We start from the raw sequence: 22,081 nt of genomic DNA on the forward strand, positions 1-22,081 counted from the left end.
GGTAGATTACAGACATCATGCTATCATGCTAACAGGGTAGCATACATGATGCTGAGTGACTGAGTGACCCTGCTGAAGTTCAGTTATACTGTGTTATATCAGTCACACAGTATTTCAAATTAACTGAGCTGACCTTTGAGGGTACGGAGAGCCGCATAGTCCACAATTAAGGATGCTATCGTAGCCACATGTGAACACTTCCACAGAGTCGCGTAATGGAGTATAATCGGGCCATGCTTTCACTATAGCATGGACAATGTTGAGTTATTGTAGCCTCCAAGCTAGCACTTTAGCATACAACTTCTTGATTATTAGTTTTAGAAAAAAATTGAAATGTAGCGTGATAGTCTGCTGCATGCTAACACACGCTAGCGTCAACATTGAAGTCTACATTACTTGACTTATTGCATGATAAGCGAACTCGTAGTGACAACAAACTCGTCATCAAAGCGCTAAATAAATATTTTATCTTAACATGATTTTAAAAAAAATCGTTTGGGACTTTGGGTGCTTTGCTCAGTGTTAGCTGCATGCTAACATTTTAGCATGAGTGAACGATGACGGTGTTTTCATCACTGACCAATCAGTAAATATACTAAAAACTTACCAGATTCCTTTAAAGCAGATCATCACTTATTAAAATAGGCAGAGCCTGAAATTTAAAATATATTGTTATTATTAGTTTATGTCTGTTGTTCTTAATCAGTTGGTTGGAACCCAAATTGGGTCTCAGGCAGGTTCAGTGGAAACCTGTTAAAAATATTAGAACCAAACACTTCTAATCTTTTAAAAGTTTCTATATGATTTTTCTGTTTTTTTGTATAAATATGTTCAATAATCAAAGTAATGAGAAACGAATTGAAGTATCTTCGGCTGACAGCTGCTTTTTGTCTGCCTTTTCTCTTCGTGTGATGTAAATATACTGTTAAAGAATATAAACATGAGATGTGCTTTACGCCCAGAATATAATTCAACTGTCACTTTACCTCGGTATAATGTATATGTATCAGTATATGAAGTATGCTATGTTGACTTCTTCAAAGGGACATTGTATTTGTGCCTATATACTCTTAATAAAGTTTTACTTCACCTTTAATCTCTTATTGTCATTCTGTCGTATATACAGCTCAGCTTTCAGAGAGGAGGAACATTTAATGTGTAAAATATTAAAACATAACATGTGAAACAACATTTCACATGTTGTAAATTCACATACAGTACAGTAGGGCTGCAACGAACAATTCATTATTTTTACATTCATTACGGATTAATCTGTCGATCATTTTCTTAAATTCATCGATCAGTTGTTTGGTCTATAAAATGTCGAAAAATGTCGAACAGTATTTACAAAAGCCCAAGAGGACGTCCTCAAATGTCCTGTTTTTGTCCACAATCCAAAGATATTCAGGTTACTGTCACAGAGGAGGAAAGAAACCAGAAAATATTCACATTTAAGAAGCTGGAATCAGAGAATTTTCTTAGAAAAATGACTCAGAACGATTAATTGATTATCAAAATAGCCGGCAATAATTTAATAGTAGACAACTAATCGATTAATTGAATAATTGTTGCAGCAGTTCTGTACAGGCATATGTGGTTTAAACTTTTCATCTGATAAACAACAAGTGAAAACCAAATTTGAAACCTGCACTACTCTATAATTTATATTAACAATGGATCAAATCTTATAATCACAAGATAATAAGGTGTGCAAATAGGATATTTATCATATCTTGTACAGATAACATAAAAAACACAACTCTTTATTCTTTCAGCTCTATTACTTTACTTTATTACAGACTCAGGGTCCAAATCTTACCCACAGAAATACATATATACAACCACATTCACCACCGGTCCAAAGTTTTAGGACACCGCCATGTTTGTAGTTCTTGGATAAATCTAAGTAGCTCAAGTCCAGTGAAAAACCTTAAATGGTACCAAAGTAAGCAGGAAACTGGCAAAGTTAAAAACAACATTTACGTCACCAAAACAGACATTTTCAAATCTAAAATTAACAAGTTTTGTTCATTATTTCACTGTAGGATCAACTGATGACCAGCTGCTCTGTCTTCCTTCATTAATATTATATATAATATATATAATATAGTGCAAATAAAGCTTCTGAGGGTGTATTAACAGGCTGCTCCAAGGTGCTGATTTCCTTCCACTGCTGCAGAAAAACCAAAGAAGGCAAAGACAAAGTTTAGGTCAGCAAAACTGAGAAATAATGTCAATTTCAGAGATAAACAATTTTCAGGGATCAAATAATGAGTTAATAACTTCAAGGTATTCTACTGCATTGAAAGTCAAATATGGGTCTGTTCTAAAACTTTTGACATGTAGTATACACATTCGTAAATACATATAAAAACACCGTAATAAAGTTAATATAGTTAACATAAAAGAGAAAAATCAAAAGAATTTTATAAAAAGACAGTGTCCTACCAGAAGACAATCGTACCAATGTTTCCACATATGGAATTGGTAGCGTGGGGTACTTAGCTGTATTTTTGTCAAGCCCAAAATGATTGTACTTTGCTGCCCTGTCAGTCACGTGACTCCCGCCTCGCAGGTCGAAAGCGGTCCTGTCAAGACTCCAAATGAGGATCATGTGGCCCAGCATCTACTGGATGTGTATCACACTGACTGTTAAAGGGGCAGCAGGAAATCGAGGGTCTGGGCCCAAATGCAGACAACAGAGGTGGAACAGGTATGTTCTTAGATTTAATTAACAAAACCACCACAGTGACAAAACTCACAAGGAGGTGATTAGAGGTCAAAACCCATGAAAGTAATATCTGCAAACAAACCCAGAGTCCATAATCCGAAAACATGCAAGAGTCCACAGGAAACACAGAAGATAAACACCGATAAAAACGAACACCTGGAAATACTAGAATACCGGCAGAATAGAGAGTAGGGAGTGAAATACACCAAGAGACAAGAGCCAGGGCTTATGGCCTAAAGCCTCCCCTGCTTCCTGGTCTCTGTTCCTCTAAATGGGACCATAATTTACTAAATGAACATCACGCTGTGTTGAAGAAGACTTGAAACTAGCGACTGAGACCAGAAACTCATCAGGAAAGTGTTTACTGAGGGAATAAATCAGCTGACAAGTAGAAACAGTTTCTTCCTGCAGCCGCTGGAGTCGCCCCCTGCTGGCTGCTGGAGAGGACGCAGGTTTAAGGATTCACTTTTCAGACCCTGAGATATTAAAATAAGAAAGAAAGGTTTACCAAAATATGTGAAAATGTGGAGGCAGCTGGTTGCTAACGTGTTAGCATCAACTACTTTATATGCGAGAAGTTGTGTTTACAGTTTTCTCTCTGCTGCCTCCTAGAGGCCAGAATGTCAGTGAATGTAGCTTAAAGTTTATTTAAAAAGACAAACCCTTACAATTTGAATGACACCATGATCTTTTCTCCAGGTCCACTATTGGGACGAACTTTGAGCCTTGAACGCTACACAATGATACAGACACCAGGAACAGAAAAAACGTTTCACTGGTATGAAAGGATGCCGTCTTCAAGTCCGATATCTTGTTATTTTAAGCAAAGTTAGAGCTCCTCTGATTTCTTCTTCGTAGTAACAACAGCCCAAAAACCTCCCAGTCCTCAAACATATTCATGTTTTTACTGCAGAGTGAAGAGAACCAAACAAACACTAAATCTGAACTTTTGCTTTCTGAATTGATGAGCTGATAACAGGAAAATCAGAGTCAACACTGTTGGGTAACATCAGAAAACACAGGCTGAGTAAACTCACCTTTGGGACGCACAAGTACACAAACAGAGGAAGTTCCAGACAGGCAGTGATTTGCCAATAGTTGAGTTGATCAATAACTAATCAAATCTAACTCTCTGTCAGTGTCTCAGTCAGTTTTCTCAGTCAGCGGTGTGTCTCCAGAGCTCAGTGTGTGTTTTCTCCTCACCGTCAGGATGAAGGTGTGTGTCCTCCTGATGTGTGTGTGCTGTCTCTGTTGGAGGACGGAGGCCGAGTCCAGATCGTAAGTCATCTTTCATCTATTACACTCATTATTCACTGGTGGAGGTTGTGCATTGGTAACTAAATTAAGCTGTTTGAAGGCCTGTGGAAGCTGCAGCGTTGTAGTGAAGCTGGTTTTCTGCAGAAGCTGCAAGTTAACAAACACTCATGCACTCTCCTCCTGTTTGTTGGCGGTGCAGAGCAGTGGTGTGCACAGACTCTGCATGGGGTGGTGATGGCGCTTGCCTTTAGTGTGGGAGACCCGGGTTCGATTCCCACTGTGAGACATCCCTAAGCAAGACACTTAACCCCTCGTTGCTCCAGAGGCGCGAGACCTCTGACATGTATAGCAATTGTAAGTTGCTTTGGATAAAAGCGTCAGCTAAATGAATAAATGTAATGCATGATCAGAAGGTGAAAATGAAATGGGGGCCCCTCCTCAATTTACACTGACATGGAGCTCAGCCTGACTGATTAACTGAGTTAAAGTTAGCCTGTATAAAAGAAGTAGCTGCCATGAGGTGAGGACCGCCGTTTTGGCACTTTGGCCGTCGCCATCTTGGTTTTTTGGAACCAGACGTGACCATTTTTGTATGAGAGGGTGACGCAAGCTAGCTTGGTTAGCGAGGTGCATCTATAATTGACTTTGACTGTTAGCTGGGTTGCTAATGTTGGCTAGCGAAAAACAGGCTCAAAACAAAATGTACTTACTGGAAAAATGAATAGCCGACTCCTCAGTGTCTTTTAGTACAACCAAATGCTGAACAAGACCAAAATCAGAGACTGTGGGCCTCCCCTCAGACAAAGCTTGGATCCTGGATCAATTCCTGGATGTCTATGGGATCATGATTATGTTATTTCCCAGCTAATATCACAGTTGATGTTAATTACAGACGCAGTAGCTCAACCAGCTAGCTAGCTCCACCGTCTCGTCCAAATATGGTCTTTATGGGGAAGCACATGCATTTAACCAGTTTATCTGGGGAACAATTGTCCACGTACTTGCAGGCCTCCCTTTAAATTCAGAATGATCCTTTACTGTTCTGTTCCTCCACTTCCTGTTTCATCAGGAAACACATCACAGTAAAGATGATGTGTCTCCTCCTCCCCAGGTATCTGATAACAGCTCCTCTCTCACTGCGTCTGGACGCTGTGGAGACGGTGTTGCTGCAGTTGTTTGGTTATACAGAGGAAGTGACAGTCTACGTATTTTTAAAGACCTCCATGGCTCTAAATCATGTGGTTCTTTCTCAAGAAGTCGTGACCCTCAACACCCAGAACCACCACCAGGCCGCTGCCAAAGTCCGGGTGAGACATGATGCACAGAGCGAGACAACAACTTACCACAACTTACCTAAGAATGAGATCTTACTCATGATGTCTTTTCCTTTTCCATTTCTCGCTCTAGCTGCACCCAGGTCAGCTGGATAAGAGCGTAAGTCATGTGATTCTCCACGTCCAATCAGCAGAGATCAACAAGCACATGTCTCTCTCTGTCAGCCGCACCAATGGCTTCCTGTTTATCCAGACCGACAAACCGCTGTACACGCCCTATCAGAGCGGTGAGACCACCACAGTCCAACATTCCTGACTGTAGAGAGTCCCCTTCCACCCCATGTGACCTTATTTCTGTCAACCGTTTACATTAATTTCGAACAGCTGTTACTGAAAAGCTAAACGGCTAACAGACGCTTCTGTTTGAATTGTGCCCTGGATTACACACAACGTTTTTCAGTTTAAAAGATAATTTAAGTCAAGAAAGTCATGGTGTGTCGTAAAACAGTAAAGTAACATTTAGTTTTGTGTGAAATTGTTAAGTGAACTACATCTCTGATCTCGCATAGTATACGTCATTAACATGTTAGCGCGGTAATGCTTAGCTAACATTCACTACTTGCTATTAGCTAGGTATTTAGCTATATTCCATGCACAGAAGTATCTTACCTGATGTGTTTAATCATTTACACATGGAAGCTCTTTGACATTAGCTTCAGTCCTGTTTGCTTCCGTGACGTTAGCTTCAGAAACTTGAACTTCAGTAAGGTTAGCTTCAGTAGTAACGTGAGCTTCAATAGCGTGAGCTTCAGTAAAATTAGCTTCAGTTACATGAGCTTCAGTAGAAATGTGAGCTTCAGTAACGTGAGCTTTAGTAACATTAGCTTCAGTTACGTAGCTTTAGAAACATTAGTTCAGTAATGTGAGCTTCAGTAACATTAGCTTTAGTAAAATTAGCTTCAGTTACGTAGCTTTAGAAACGTTAGCTTCAGTAACGTAAGCTTCAGTCTAGGGCTGCAACTAATGATTATTCTCATAAGCGGCTAATCTGTTAATTATTTATTCGATTAGTTGACTAGTCACAATTATTTTTGTCACCCCCTAACCCTAATTAAAGAATTTAACGAATTCAATATCTTCCAAGTGAATTACTGATCTCCTACACAGCCTAACTAGCTAAAGTTACCATTGAGTAAACAAGATTTACTATTCAGAGTGAACACTAGTATCAACACCAGGGGGAAACCAGTGCAGAAGACAAGACAGCGTAGGCTACTCCTATAATTCACTGATTTACTTTTGCACTTAACATGTTTGCTAATACAACTAAAAGAGCGTTCTCTCAGCCAGCATCATCTACGAGACCTCGAAACCAAGAATGCAAAGAACTATGGAGAGGCTGCTCCAAGATAACAGCCAGGCTTTATCATCCAAAACAATAAGCTCACAATCTGATTTATTGCCAAGTAGTTTTTAACTTTTTTTTATTAAAATTTTTGCTTTGGAACTATATATAAAATTTAATTAAATTTAAAGCACGTACTATAACCACAACTCTACACTAACAATGTAATGTCTACTTAGAATAATAAAGCAACAGTCCCCCTTCATACTCCTGTAGTTTATTTAACATTTTTCCAAAGTGCTTGTAAGTTTTCTAAGCAGAAAATGTTCTGGAGGCTACATCACGAGCCAGAAGTTTCTTGATTTAGTTCAAAATGTTAAACCATTACTCAGATTGTAAAGACAGATACAGAGGTAAGAACACTGAAACTATGTTAGTTACAGTTGTGGCTGTTCCTCTGTCGCTGCTGCGCTGTTGTTGCTGCTCCAGAGGTCTGAGTAACTGGGACCAGGGCGCTCTGTGGGCGTGACTGCCCGGCTGGCCGGCACTGATAACCTCGCGGGCGCTTGTGAAGCTTCTCAACCCTGAAAACATTTGAGCACTTTTTCGGTCAATCGATCAACTTTCATAAAACTGCCAATATTTAAATTCTACACAGTTAATTTCTCGTCTCAAAAGTGTATGTAGTGATGAAATCACTAAAACTTGTAAAAAAAAAAAAATAACCTTCGTAAGTAGTCTTACAGTCAAGCAGTCATGGCAGACAGTGGAAGCGATACTGCCCCTAGCATTACATGTAGTACATTGCAGTTAGAAATGAACAACCAGAAATGTTCTTAATAAGAAGATTTCTATCTTTCCCTTAAATAGCATCTTTGTAACGACACGTCAACAATAAAATTTGAAGTTGTCAGTTACGTCGGCTAATTGTTGCTACTTTAGTAACGTTAGCTTTAGTAATGTTAGCTTTAGTAACGTTAGCTTTAGTAATGTTAGCTTTAGTAATGTTAGCTTTAGTAATGTTAGCTTTAGTAACGTTAGCTTTAGTAACGTTAGCTTTAGTAATGTTAGCTTTAATAACATTAACTTATAATAATGTAATGTAAAATAATGTAGCTTCAGTAACTTTAACTTTGGTAACATTAGCTTCAGTGACTTTAGCTTCAGTATAGAACTAAGTCAAACAACTTGTATGTAAATCTACATGTATTTGTCCTGTACACAGCTTTCCTATGTGCCACTTAACTTATTATAAAGTTCATATATTCATCTATTGTGCATTTGTGCAGTCAAAGTGAGGGCGTTTTCTCTGAACCAGGAGCTGAGGCCTGCCAATCGCAGTGTCTTCCTGACCTTCAAGGTAAGTGTAAAGACCTGCAGAACCACCAGATTGCAGCAACACGTCATGTTTCTACATGTTAATTTCTTTCACGTCTAAGTGATCTTATATTGGTGATCTTGTCCTCCACAGGACCCAGATCATGTGACAGTGGACATTGTGGAGATGATTGATGTCAACAACGGAATCCCATCTATGCAAAACCCCTTCAAGATCCCCATTAAACCAAAGTAAGAGCTTTAAAAAGCTGCTGTTTGTATGATTCCAGGCTGATTCCAATGTTGTACATGTGATTCCAGGCTGATTTCAGTGGCAGTGTTCGAAAAGGGGCTAAACTGCTGTTTCACAAGGTGTCTAACAGGACAGCGAGGCATCGAGTGCTGTTCGAAACGGCTCGAACGTTCTCTTCCTGTGCCTTCAAGCTGCCCCAGTAATGGCCAGTTTTGAAGGCAGCATCGATGGTGACTTGATGCTGCCTATTACCTATAAAGCAGCGCAGCTGCGGCCGCCAGAGATTTTTAAAACTGGTCAAGATGGTGGACAAACAAGCCAAATTTGTACACAAATATACGTTTTTAAAAGTTTGTAGTAGTTTTCTCACTTTGATTTTTGAAAATCTAGCGACAACTAAACATTGAACTATAATATCAGCCCGTGACTGTAACCAACCAAGTTTGTTCAGTTTGATTTCTGAGGCGTCTGTTAGCCGTTTGGCTTTTCAGTAGCTAGTTAGCTTATGCTAAGGCTAGTGTCTCTTCTGACAGCCGGAAGAGACGCAAGACGGCATGCTGACGTCACACGTTGCCGTAAGTGCTGCCTTAGAAATTAATGTAAACAGAGCTGCCTTCACTTGAAAGTGATGCCTTCTGAGGCAGCTGTCTATTATGGCATCGAGGCAGCGAGGCCTTCCGTTTCGAACACAGCCAATGTTGTTAATATGATTCCAGGCTGATTCATATTGTAAATGTGATACCAGGCTGATTCATGATGTTACTGTAATTCCAGGATAATCAATGTTGTAAAATGTGATACAAGGCTGTCTGTAAGGTTTTCATGTGATTCCAGGCTGTCTGTAATATTTTTAATGTGATTGTAGGTCTGGGATTTGGACCATTGAGGCCTCCTACTCTGATGATTTCACCACAACAGCGAGAACAGATTTTGAAGTGAAAGAATACGGTAGCATGAGAAAACTTTCTCTTTTATCAGTTATAACTTCAAACAAACTACTAAATATAAGTAAAGTGTATATTATTAATTGGGGTGGCTGTGGTTCTGGTGGGAGAGCAGGTCATTTAGCAGTCAATGTTGGTGCATGTTGACCCATGCTAATCCTGCAGCTGTGGACATCAGTCTCACGGCCGATGTGCTAGCAGGTAGGGTTAGCATCCTTTGTGTTGCTGCGGCGTGGCAAACTTTAGCGTCAAAAAATTACGCTTTGTCATGCTGTGTAATGACGCACTGAGATGAGAATGCCTTGATTCACCATAACTGTTTTGTGTCAGTTCTTCCCAGTTTCTCGATCCTTGTGGAGCCAGAAGCAAACTACATTAGCTATGGAAGCTTCAACAATTTTAACTTTAAGGTCTCCGCAAGGTAAACATGCTGACGTCACATTCAGACTCCAGAACATAAACGAGTTCACAGATTATTTAGCTGTGAATTAGACCACGTGTGTTTTTCTCAGGTATCTTCACGGTGCTCCGGTGGCTGATGGTGAGATGTTTCTGCGCTATGGATATGTTAGCGGGAAGAATCCTCCGGTTCTCATCCCCAGTTCTGTTTCCAGACAGATAGTAAGAGACATAAACTCTGATATATTTAAAATATTACTGAAATAAAAGTACGAAGTAGCCTATCATTAGCAAAATATACTTAAAGGTATATAAAGCAACATAGATAAAAATCGCTAACTGTATATAAACTAGTTAAAACTAATTAGTTAAAATTAGCTAAATAGATATAAAGTTGTTAACACAAGCTAAATGTATATAAATGAGTTAAAACTAGCTAAATGTATATAAAAGTATTTAAAACTAGCTAACTGTATATAAAGTAGTCAAACTAGTTAAATGTAGATAAAGTAGTTATAACTAAAGGAGTTAAAACTAGCTAAACATATATAAAGTATTTAAAACTAGCTAAATGTATATAAAGGAGTTAAAACTAGCTAAATGTATCTAAAGTAGTTACAACTAGCTAAATGTACATAAATGTTTACATATATAGTTTTACCTTGAGCTTGATGTTACCATTTTCTGCGTCCTTCAGTTGTCCTCGTCAGGTGAAGTGGACGTGACTGTCAACATGGAGAAGGTCTTGTCCAAACACAACGGACCAAAAGACCTTAGCAGTCTGGTGGGAAAATACCTTTACATCGCTATACTGCTGCAGGAGTACACAGGTACACACATCCACTGGGCTTACCTGTCTTCTCAAACTCAAACCTGAGATTTAAAGATTAACTAGAGTTACATAAGTGTAGAACATGTTAACACTCACAGGTATCCTCACCCTTCCTCTCTCTCTGTCTCTCAGGTGGAATCACTCAGGAGGCGGAGTTTGCTGCAGTAAAGTTTGTCAAATCACCTTACAGCCTGAGTCTGGTGTCCACGCCCCCTTTTATCAAACCTGGCCTTCCTTATAACATCCAGGTGTGTCAGGATCGTTACACTTTACAGCAGGATTTGAAACAAGAGGTAGGTCAAGACTGAACTCTGGAGAGTAATACAGTCGTCCTTCATTTCCTCTGCAGGTGCTGGTGAAGGATCACCTGGACAAACCGGTGGACCGGGTTGAGGTTCGTCTGGTGGAGCGACAACTGATCCGACAGGGGAAGGAGACCGTGGAGCTCCCCTGTCCTGACAGCGCCAACAGCCAATCAGACGGCCTCGCTGTCTTCATCTGCAACACACCGAATGAGGGAATCAGGGCGGTGCTAAAGGTGAGGAGGAGGAGGAAGATCTGGGGTCTTGTTGTTTATTGGATGTTGTTTTTGTTTACATGTTGTTTAATCTGTTCCTTACATGTTGTTTGGTTGGTGTAGTTTATATTTACAATTTACAGTTTTTTGCGTGTTGTTGTTCACATAGTAATTTAATTTGTGGCTTCGGTGTTGGGGCCTTACTTGTTGTTTACATACACATTAATGCAGCTAATCAAGCAGCATAAAATGACATAAGGTTAAAGGAAATAAGATTTCTGCAACAGCAATACAGATAAGAATGGAAGGAAGCACTAAAATTAATAAAAGGTTGTTTTGTAAGTATGTCTTGAGATGTTATTGATCCTGCGAGCCTCAGGTTCGCAGACAGGGCATTCCAGAGCTCAGGGGCTCTGGCTGCATTTTGTATTAGCTGAAGATGTAAGATACTTTTTTTGCTTTGCCCTGAGTACATTGAATTACAGTGATTCAACATAGATGAAATAAAAGCATGGATGACCTTCTCGAGATCAGGCCGAAGGATTTTTGAAATGTTTCTTAACTGATAAAAAGGCCTAACAACATTGGTAATACGTTCTTCAAAAGAAATGTCATGGTCAAACATTACAGGTTTCTGGCTGCAGGTTTGATGTCTGTGGCTAGGGTACCAAGACATTTTTGTAAAATGGTGACAGACTTTGGGGCAAAAATTATTATTATTAGTCATTAAGCTGGAGAAGATTTTGGGACATCCAGGACTTCATATCACCCATACAGGATAAAAGATGGTTAAAATCGTCTTCATCAGTTGATTTTATGGGATATAGATCTGTTTGTCATCAGCATAATGGTGGTACTGGATCTTTGATTGTGAATGATCTATCTTAGTGGCGGCATACACACACACACACACACAAGAAAACAAGGGGCCAAGGATGGAGCTTTGGGGAAACATTTTGTGAACTTGTTGTTTGTCCTTGTTTACTTGTCATCTTGCTATTGTTGACACAGTTTGAGACGGCAGACCCTGCCCTCCCAGTTGACAGTCAGGCCAGTCTGAGTCTGGAGGCGGTGGCCTATCACTCCCCAAACCAGCGGTACCTTTACATCGACCCCCCGCTTCCCGGCCGTGGCCTGGAGGTTGGACGTTTCTCCAGCATCAAGGTGTACTCGGCCACGCCCTCCTACGTGCCCGTCAAAGCCCTCAGCTACCTGGTGGGTAAACAGAGATGATGACGCACGTGGTCAGCGTTTGTCCTGTTTACATAGTTTCTGATGACGTCACTCCTGTGTGTTGTCTCAGGTGCTCTCTAAAGGGAAGGTGGTGGACTTCGGCAGTCAGAAATTTGTCTCCAGTGCCGATAACAAACAGACTCTGAGCTTCGAGGTAACGACCACCATGGTCCCGTCCATCAGACTGCTGGTCTACTACATCTTGTATGGAGAGGGGACGTCTGAGCTGGTGGCCGACTCCGTCTGGTTGGACGTCAGAGACAAGTGTGTCAACGGACTCCAGGTACAACAGGATACTGCTGTGTTTTATTCTGTAGACAGACAGAACTCGGACACTTCAGTGGGTCGTAAGACCTTTTAGAGGAAGGACATGATCTTTTTTAGCGACTTTCAAGGTGCAAGAAACGACACCAGGTAGGTATGATGTAACAAAAACACATATTTTTGTTTGACTGAGCAAGAAAGGCCCTTAAAGTCAAGACAGACAAAGATGCAGAACTTCTTCCTGCCCATAACTTAAGTTCTGCGTAGCAGCCAAAGTCAGTCTCCTCCTCTCCAAAACAAGCGGAACAGCTGATTACAGCAGGTAATAAATCCTGTTAAACATCACGTTCCTCCAATGTTAAGGTGGGTCGTAGCCTAAGGCACACTTGTGCAATCCCCATGCTGTCTGATCAGCATCTTGATATGCCACACTTGTGAGGTGGATGGATTATCTCGGCAAAGGAGAAATGCTCACTAACACAGATTCTGACAGATTTGTGAACACTCTTTGAGAGAAATAGGCCTTTTGTGTACATAGAGAAAGTCTTAGATCTTTGAGTTCAGCTCATGATGAATGAAGGCAAAAATAGTGTTGTGTTTATAATTTTGTTCAGTGTACATAGCAATTGTAAGTCGCTTTGGATAAAAGCGTCAACTAAATGAATAAATGTACTGTATTTCAGCAGTCTAGCTTTGATTAAATAGGTAGAATACAATAAATAGAGACATTTGTCAAATGGAAGTAAAATATATAAATATGAACGGATTTCAGATTAATTTAAGTCTTCAGCTATTTAAGGTATTCAAGCTTTACAAAAACTGTGGATCTGTGCAAACTACACTAAAACTCAATGCTTTTTCCTCGTCTTAAATGTATGCAAGGGTGAGTGAATCTGAATCTGAATAAGTTCACACATGTACACTAAGTAAAAAATATGCTGTGTTTTGAATGTGTGTGTGTGTGTCAGACTGAAATGTCCTATCGTAGTCGAGACTACAAACCGAAGGAAAACCTCAGGCTGGACATACGGACCAATCAGGATGGTCTGGTGGCCCTGTCTGCAACGGACTCCGCCCTGTTCACACTGCGACCCAACTACAGGGACCCCGTTGCCATGGTAACACAGAAAACATCCCGTTATCTTTGTTTTCCTCCTGATACAGTCAGTCTTAGTACATTGTATTTAAAGTGGTGTGAAACATCAGCGAGCTGCTCAGTAACAGGACGTACGGTGGCCTGCAGGTTCTGCGTCACATCGAGCAAAGCGACCAGGGCTGCGGTGGAGGCGGCGGCAGAGACAGCGCAGACGTCTTCCGATTGGCCGGCCTCACCTTCGCCACCAACGCCAACGCCCAACCATCAACCAGCAGTACGTCAATCAATCAGTCAACGACACACACCGGGTGGTTAATGATGAAATGAGCTGCGTTTGGGAAGTGGTTGCATTAATATGTGTGTGTGTGTGCAGACGAGGCGTGCGCAGCAGCGGTGCGTGCAAGGCGAGCTCTGACTGAGGAGGAAAAGAAAAAGAAAGGTAAGACTCCACCTGTCAGGTAAGGTTCATTTACACCTGTTAGCCAGTGTGACTGATCACTTCAAGAATACATTTCCTGTTTTGGGTTTGAACTTTTTAACAGGTGACTTTGCACGTTTGGTCACGGACACAGGTTCTTTAGAAGAACAGCCCCGATATAAGACCCTGACTATAAGACACCTGCTGTTGAAGAATACCGCGAGATGAGTCCATACAAACTAACAGACGCAGTTTCTCTTATAAGGACTGGAGCTACTGACTGATCTGCAGCCTTTAATTATGCAAACACGTCAACATTTCGATGCTATTGCGTCTACATCAGCATCCAAGTGGACAAAGACATGAAGTAAATGCACATGTGTTCGAGCAAGAACCCAGGTTATTATATACTGAACAAAAGCTATAAATGCGACTCTTTTTGCCCCCATTCATCATGAGCTGAACTCAAAGATCAGCCATTGAAGAGGAGTGGACCAAAACTCCACGGGCCACAATTAACAACCTGATCAACACTATGTGAAACAGATGTGTTGCACTGCGTGAGGCATATGGTGGTCACACCAGATACCAACTGATTTTCGGACCCCCCCAATACAGTGAAACTGCACATTTTGGAGTTGCCTTTTATTGTGGCCAGCCTAAGGCCTTTTATTGTAGCCAGCCTAAGGCCTTTTATTGTAGCCAGCCTAAGGCACACCTGTGCAATCCCCATGCTGTCTGATCAGCATCTTGATATGCCACCATAGGTGTCATTTACACTGGTCCCCACCCCATTTTGAAAGCATTTGTTAAAAATTTTCTGAAAATTAGCTTGCACCAAGAAATGTTAACTAATTAATTAAAATGCTAATAAGAAAACATGCAATTTAAATATAGAAACAAATGTGCATTGTCCAAAAAACTAACACTGCATTATATACCGTTGTATTTTTTATTTATGAATTATCACCTGCCTGCTGAATTTTCTGTTTCCCTTTTTATAAATCAAGACATTTTCAGCATAAATTAGAGCAGAAAATGTCTCCAGAATACAGGAAATTAAGTTTTTAATGCTCAAAATCTTCTAGGGGAGGACCCCCAGACCCATATATTTCAACATTTCATATTTCTTCAAAATAGTGTTTAAAATCTTCTCATGTTGTTTTTTGAGCATTGTCAGGTGTGACACAAGTGTATCATCATGCCCCTAAACTGAGACCTTATGTCCCCTTGGATCCATTATCCAGTACACGATTGTTGTTCATGTGTTGTGTTACATTTGGGCCAATACGTTATCTTTGCAGCTGTGTACATTGTTTTATACAGTCTCACACTACAAACCACAGCACTGTTAACTCCACAGTGCGGGTCGCCCTGCTCAGTGTTTTTGTATGAACGACGTTGGCCCTGTGGAGTCTTGGTGTCGGGTGCGGGTCGGTGTAACTGAACAGGACTAACCGTGACAGCGTGTCTCTCTCTCTCTCTGTCCAGCTGAGAGCTACGGTCAGCTGAAGCCGTGCTGTGAACTGGGGATGAAGTACATCCCAAAGATCATGACCTGCATTAAGTTCGCTGAGCAGCAGTACCGAAAGCATCCTCGCTGCAGGCAGGTCTTCAGAGCCTGCTGCGAGTACATCCAGCAGAACCTGGACCAGGACCAGAACGTCATCCTGGGACGCAACGGTCAGTCTAGATTCCTCACGCTGATGTGACAGCACAGGGTTTCTGCATTTCTGTGAAACCTCTTGTGGCCAAACTGTTCAGCCGAGTCTAAAGTCCACTCGGACTGGATTTCTCTAATCGAGTTCTCTGGTTTTTTAACATTAACTTTAATCCCATCTGGAGCAGCATTTTTTATTTTATTTATTTTCTATAGTTACTTTACGTTTGTGTGTGTTTGTGCAGAGATGGGTGCGGACTTTGACCTGGCTCCTTCTCTGGTGCGGAGCTACTTTCCAGAGAGCTGGATGTGGGAGGTGCAGCGCGTCAGGTGACACAAATCAAACACACCCAATGAGTTTGTTTGGACGAAAACGTGAAAATAAAGTTTTTGAGGTCCATATCATCCCACTTTATGCTTCGATTACTTCAGTTAGCAGATACTGTGCAGATTCAGATTGTTAATACAAAATATAAATACACTAATAAATTAAGATATATTATTTTAGGTTACTCTAAGATAGCGGGCGGCGCGGTGGTGCAGTGGTTAGCATTGTCAACCCCTGTTGTCCCGGCCTTTATGTGTCGAGATTGCATGTTCTCCTCGTGTCTGCGTGGGTTCTCTCCGGGTGCTCCGGCTTCCTCCCACCATCCAAAGACATGCAGGCTAGGTTAATTGCTGACCCTAAATTGTCCTTAGGTGTGAGTGTGAGTTTGAGTGGTTGTTTGTCTATGTGTGGCCCTGCGATGGACTGGCGACCTGTCCAGGGTGGAGAGCAGTGTTTGTCTCCCGTGTGAAACAAAAAGTCAACATTGATTCCTTTTTAGTGATGTTACGTAATTTACATAAGCGGCGTTACTTTACTTACATAATTTAAGTCACATAAGTAGATATAGTATAAGATAGATGTAGATATTTTAACCCAAACCGTGATGTTTTCCTAAACCTAACCAAACAGCGACGTTTCACAACATTAACCACTAGTTTTATTTTGAAAGTCTAACTCAACGTTGCAAATTTATACTCGCTAACTTGACCGCAGAACCCTACACGTACAAAAACAACGCTGAAGGGTACAAGAGGCGCCAAGGGGTATTATGTCCATATGTGGCGTGTGTGTTCTTATGAGATAAGAACGGGTTGAAAGTCATTAAAAGTAGCTCGACCTTCACCAGCTGCGACAGGTGATGAACAAATTAATGCATTGATAATTATAATCCAATAATACCACATATATTATTCTGAAATGGGCCGGTCTGCATGATGAGATTTATGTTTATTTTTATGCTAATACTTTTGTACTTTGTACCAAGTTAGCAACAATAAACAGCCAATGTCGGGTTACACTTTGAAAATAAAACCTGTGGTTAATGGTTGGGTTTGGTTTAGGCACAACACTACTTTGGTTCGGCTTAAAATAACTACGTTACTGTAAATTAAATTACGCAAGTTACGGAACGTCACTGAAAGGAATCAAAGTTAACTTTTTGTTTCACATAGGAAACGAACAGCGGTGTCCTGGGGGAAAGTCCAGTTTTTAGCCCACCGTCCACCCCAACCACGTCCTTCCATGGGCTTCTCTCAGTGCGCTAATCTATGACGTGAAAGGCTGCCATGTGTGTTGGTACCAGACGCTGAAGGAATGGACAAAGCGCAGCTATTTGACGCTCTGGGAAAGAGAACAGGCTGGTTAGACTCAATCTGAGGGATAATCAAACTGAGTGTATTAGTTATTAGGATAGAAGAACACTGCTTGAGGGTGACGCTCATGATTTTACCTTCTATACAGTATTAATTCCAGGACTGACGACCGGACTTAAATGAGTATAAAACTTTTATTGTGTGTGTCTTTAGTCCGGGCCAGAAGTACTTCATTAGGCCTCTACCAGACTCACTCACCACCTGGGAGATCAGGGCCGTCGGCATGTTCAAGAACGGTGAGTTTCTTTACTTCCTTTATCCTTTCTTAACATTTAAAGGTTCAGAGTTTAATATTCTGAGGATCTACAGACAAACGCAACATAAGAAGTATAACCATGTTTTCAGTGGTGTGTAAAGACCTTACATAATGAACCTTTATGTTTTTATTACCTTAGAATGAGACATTTATATCTCCATAACCGCGGGCACCCCCTTCCACGGACGCCGCCACGTTGCCTCGTCATGTTTCTACAGTAGCTGAAATCGGACAAACAGGCTACAGAGCGCGTTTTGTCATCACGTTCTTCTTGTTCTACTTCTGGTAGAATTCAGGCAGTGCAGACTCTCATCACCGTGTTTAATACGTACGTTAGAAGAAGAAGAAGTAGAAGTAATAATATCCCGCAGGGGTCTGCAAGTAACTTTTTCTCAGAGTAATATTTTCAACCTTTAGACGGTGGGTGAGAATATAAGCCATAGTATTGATTTGCATCAGTATGTTGTTTGGTTAGCTCAGTTGGTAAAGTGAGGGACTCACAACTCAGGGGTTGACGGTTCAATCACACTTTTTGTTCTCTCTTCAACTAATGGATTCTGCAGCGAGTGTTTCTCAGGTCACGGTTTGCGCTGCACTGTTTGTGTTTCTGTGTTTGATCCTCATCCATCAACCTACGGACGCCTTTTCATTTCCCCAGTGTCTCCAGGCAGAGGACATTCAGGGGAATCACGCTCTCTGACGGCTCTTTCAGAGGCGTGTCCAGCAGCGACAGACTCTTTTAATGTCGTTCAGTTTTTCAAAGTTAAAGCTCAGTTCAACTCCAAAGAAAGCATTACAGTGAACAAGCTTCTTGCGCTCTTATTTTGGAGGCAAAACCACAAAAGAGGAAGTGGTTTTGTGAGTGTTGCTGTCATGACAGAGATCTATTTCAGCACCGCTATCAAAGTATTTATTTATTTATTTATATTTTTTGCCGCCATCAAAGCACCGCAGCGGGCCAGATATTATTGTTGGCGGGCAGTTTTGGCGAGGGTCCATAATCACAGAGAGAATGAACGTGTTTCCCTTGTCAATGTTTGTATAAACTTTATCTAATGTGTGCTTTTTAAAGGACTGTGGTGCAGAAACAGTGACAGTGTTTCACACTTGTCTGTCAGTGGCACAATTACATATGGTTTTACTGAATAATTTTATAATTCCTGTATCCCTAGCAACCTCAACCAAGCAGGAACCTCCGAGTCTGAAAAGTGAAGCCTTAAACCTGCGTCCTCTAGCAGCCAGCAGGGGGCGACTCTTCTGGTTGCAAAAAGAAGTCGGCTCCATTAGAAATAATGTTAAAATGTTTCTACTTGTCAGCTGATTTATTCCCTCAGTAAACACTTTCCTGATGAGTTTCTGGTCTCAGTCTCTAGTTTCAAGTCTTCTTCAACACAGCATGATGTTCATTTAGTAAATTATGGTCCCATTTAGAGGAAAGTTTTACAGTTTTGCAGAGTTTGTGGTTCAATAAACACAGCGAACACCTGAGGGGATAGCGGACATCTTTTCCTCTTCACTGCCAAAAAGGTTGTTTGACATGAGGAGGAGTCACACCTACATTTTGACGCACAGTAGAGCGCTAGCTTAGCTGCGTTCTACAGAAGACTTTTATCACTTTCTTTATATTTTCAAAAGTCCATTGACTAGCAATAAACTCAAAGCCACAAAGGGGGCCATACTTTACACAGTGGGGTATTGGACGCTTCATTTCCTACATCCTGGTGACGTTTTTGTAACCGTGTCTCTCCTCCAGGTATTTGTGTTGCGGAGCCGGTTCAGGTGTCGGTCAGTCTGCTGCTCAGCATGGACATCCCGCTGCCTTATCAGGTGGTCAGAGGGGAACAGCTGGAGCTGAAAGGCTCCGTGTACAACCAGCAGCCCGACATCATCACGGTACCAAACACGCACCACAACTCACTACATATCCCATGAGTTTCTGCCAGAGGACCGCTGACAGAGCGCACACAGAATACTGTTGTTTTATCTGTGGTAGGCGTGTTTGAATGCCTCACGTGAAGGCAGCTATCTTGTGTTTCCTCCTCAGTACTGTGTGACGGTGACCGTCGGCCCGGCACTTTGCCTGCTGCAGTCGCAGCCGGTCGCCAGGACGGCGGGGCTGCACACCACCGCCTGCACCTGGACCTCCTTGGCTGCAGGAGGTGTGGGGAAAGTGAGCGTCACCCTGCTGGGCTTGGAGCCTGGAGAACACACCCTGACCTTCACTCTGAAGACTCGCGAAGGAAAGAAAGACATCCTGGAGAAGAAGCTACGAGTGGTGGTACGTACATGGATGGATGAATAAATAAATGAATGAATAAATGGAGGATAGACCGTCCATCTCAACCCGTTCTCACTCCAAGTTGGTCAAGAGCCATTGGTGTCAGTTTGTAACGCACTGGGAGCCCCTTAGCGTTATAAAAGGTGAACGTCAGCTCACCTGTAACTAACGTTGCTACTGTTAGCGTTAGCTGGATCTGGGGCATCATTGTAGCACGACAGGGTGCGTTCCTTCAGATTCACGCCATGTTGAAGGAAACGCTTCGTCATGATAGAGCTGCTCCCTCCCTCGCACCAAACCTCCGTACTGCAGCTGTTGCATTTTGCTGTGGCGGTCTCTTTTTCAGTGAAGCTAAGCCAACTTGCAACCGGTTTTCTTGACCCTCTTCAGGTGTGAGGACATATGGTGGACAGGTGGGGAGCGGCTGAGAACAGACAGAGCCAGTCAGAAACATCAGATTTTACTAAAAAATACCTGAAACAAGTGTTGAACTGCTTTAAACATTTTGTGAATGTAAACCACACAATTTAACTCTTCCCCTGGTTGTGTTTCCAGCCTGAAGGACTGAGGAAGGAGGAGTATTCTGGAGGGAGACTCGACCCACAGGGACTCTACGGTACGTTCGCTCTGTCTGCTCTGACAGTGTTTGTTGTTGTGTTTGTCGACGACTCTGTGCTCTCTGTCACTGTGTTTTCATGCTGTTGTAGGTTCTGAGAAGAGAACAGTGGAGCTGAAGAACAAAATACCGGCCAACGTCGTTCCCAACACGGAAGTAGAGAGAATGCTGACTATCAATGGTAAGACATGGGAAGGTGTGTGGTCAGGTGAGGTTACTTTATTTGTACTTGTAGGTAAATTTGTCTTTGCAGAGGACGAGTCATCCTCATATTCGGAAACAAACACAGAAAGCAGATACTAAACAGTAAATGAAACATGAAGTTTTAAGTAAAGTACTCAAGGTCCACTTGGTTCGTTAGTGCTCCTTGCTGTTGGAACGACAGTCCTTGTGGTCGTTGGAGACACCCGAGACGAGAAGTCTGAACGACCGTTGATCGTTTGGATCGGATTTAATGCCAAGAATAAACAAGGCAGAACAGTAGAAACGCAAGACATGGAACCAAAACCCCTCAAAATAAGACCCGAAATCCCCAAACCATGACACATTCTGCATCAGTACTCTAAAAACATCAATCAAATTACAAAAACTAACCCCACAAACACATCTGCACATACGATATATCACGCACACCCATGAACGCCATAAAACTAAGCAGAAGATCTGTCGCCCCCTGTGGTTCATCAGTGTAACTACATGTGTGTGTGCTTTATGTACCAGGTGAGGTTCTTGATGAAGTCCTGTCAGTGGTGCACAGCCCCGAAGGCCTCCGACAGCTCGTCAACCTGCCGTCCGGGTCGGCGGAGGCGGAGCTCGGGGGACTCCTCCCCCTGGTCCAGGTGTATCAGTACCTGGAGACGACGAGGCGCTGGGACGTCCTGGGAGAAGACATCCAGAAGAGCTCAGCAGATCTGAGACGGAGGATCAGAGACGGTGAGGAGACGACGAGGAGACGCTGATGGTGACCTGAGGAGTTCTGTGTATTGACTGTGTGTTTGTGTGTGAACAGGTCTGGTCAGCATCAGTTCGTTCAGAGGCGGAGACTCCAGCTACAGCATGTGGAGGAAGAGAGAACCCAGCACCTGGTCAGAACACACAACAATCAGTCACCATAATATCTTAATTGTTGTTTTAACGATGTGTGAGCAGACATTATCACGTCATGCATACAGTCCACGTGTGTTAGAGTTCAAATGAGTGAAAGACAGCGGCAGAAAAGCTAGACGTGGATCAGCCTTACTTGGTGGTGGTTTGGCCTTGAAAAGACGGATGTTGCTCGAAAGACAACAATCTGCAAACTATAGCTGGGACTCCTTAGTCCCTAGATCTCTTTTCAAGGAACTAAAAGGTTCCTGCGGTCCACTGTTGTGTGCGTTTCCACCGCGGTCTAAAGATTAGGCGAATTAACCAGCTGACGTAGGCTGTAGGCCTGCACGCCGTACGCAGAGATGCACAGGCATCATTATTTGTAACCGCTATCCATGAGCAACATTTTATAAACGGACATCAGCTTTGATGTAATACAGTGAAAAACTACAGCATGTGTTTGACCGTTAAAGCAGCTGTTTTAGTTAATGAAGAGACACACGATGAAGATCAAGCTCTTAAAATAAGTCCAGCACAGAGAAAGCAACACAAAAATGAAGCGGCGACAGTTTGGAAGGTTTTTAAAACATTTCCAGCCGGATCA

The 22,081-nt window shown here is 42.0% G+C and overlaps 1 protein-coding gene across 1 annotated transcript; it reads left to right on the forward strand.

Moving 5' to 3' along the window:
- The first annotated feature begins 3,941 nt into the window (after positions 1 to 3,941).
- On the forward strand, positions 3,942 to 21,588 carry LOC123966883 (complement C5-like). Its single transcript, XM_046042974.1, has 25 exons — positions 3,942 to 4,009; positions 5,100 to 5,295; positions 5,396 to 5,549; positions 7,897 to 7,967; positions 8,079 to 8,176; positions 9,043 to 9,125; positions 9,452 to 9,542; positions 9,634 to 9,742; positions 10,218 to 10,350; positions 10,485 to 10,600; positions 10,702 to 10,890; positions 11,881 to 12,084; positions 12,173 to 12,385; positions 13,335 to 13,484; positions 13,610 to 13,736; positions 13,836 to 13,901; positions 15,372 to 15,563; positions 15,786 to 15,870; positions 17,395 to 17,477; positions 19,251 to 19,390; positions 19,542 to 19,775; positions 20,331 to 20,391; positions 20,483 to 20,572; positions 21,112 to 21,324; positions 21,401 to 21,588. The coding sequence occupies exons 1-25, from the start codon at positions 3,942 to 3,944 to the stop codon at positions 21,586 to 21,588; spliced, it is 3,354 nt and encodes a 1,117-aa protein (XP_045898930.1).
- The last annotated feature ends 493 nt before the right edge of the window (positions 21,589 to 22,081 follow it).

Source organism: Micropterus dolomieu, unplaced genomic scaffold, assembly GCF_021292245.1.
Source record: "Micropterus dolomieu isolate WLL.071019.BEF.003 ecotype Adirondacks unplaced genomic scaffold, ASM2129224v1 contig_14481, whole genome shotgun sequence".
In the NCBI taxonomy this organism is placed as follows: domain Eukaryota; kingdom Metazoa; phylum Chordata; class Actinopteri; order Centrarchiformes; family Centrarchidae; genus Micropterus; species Micropterus dolomieu.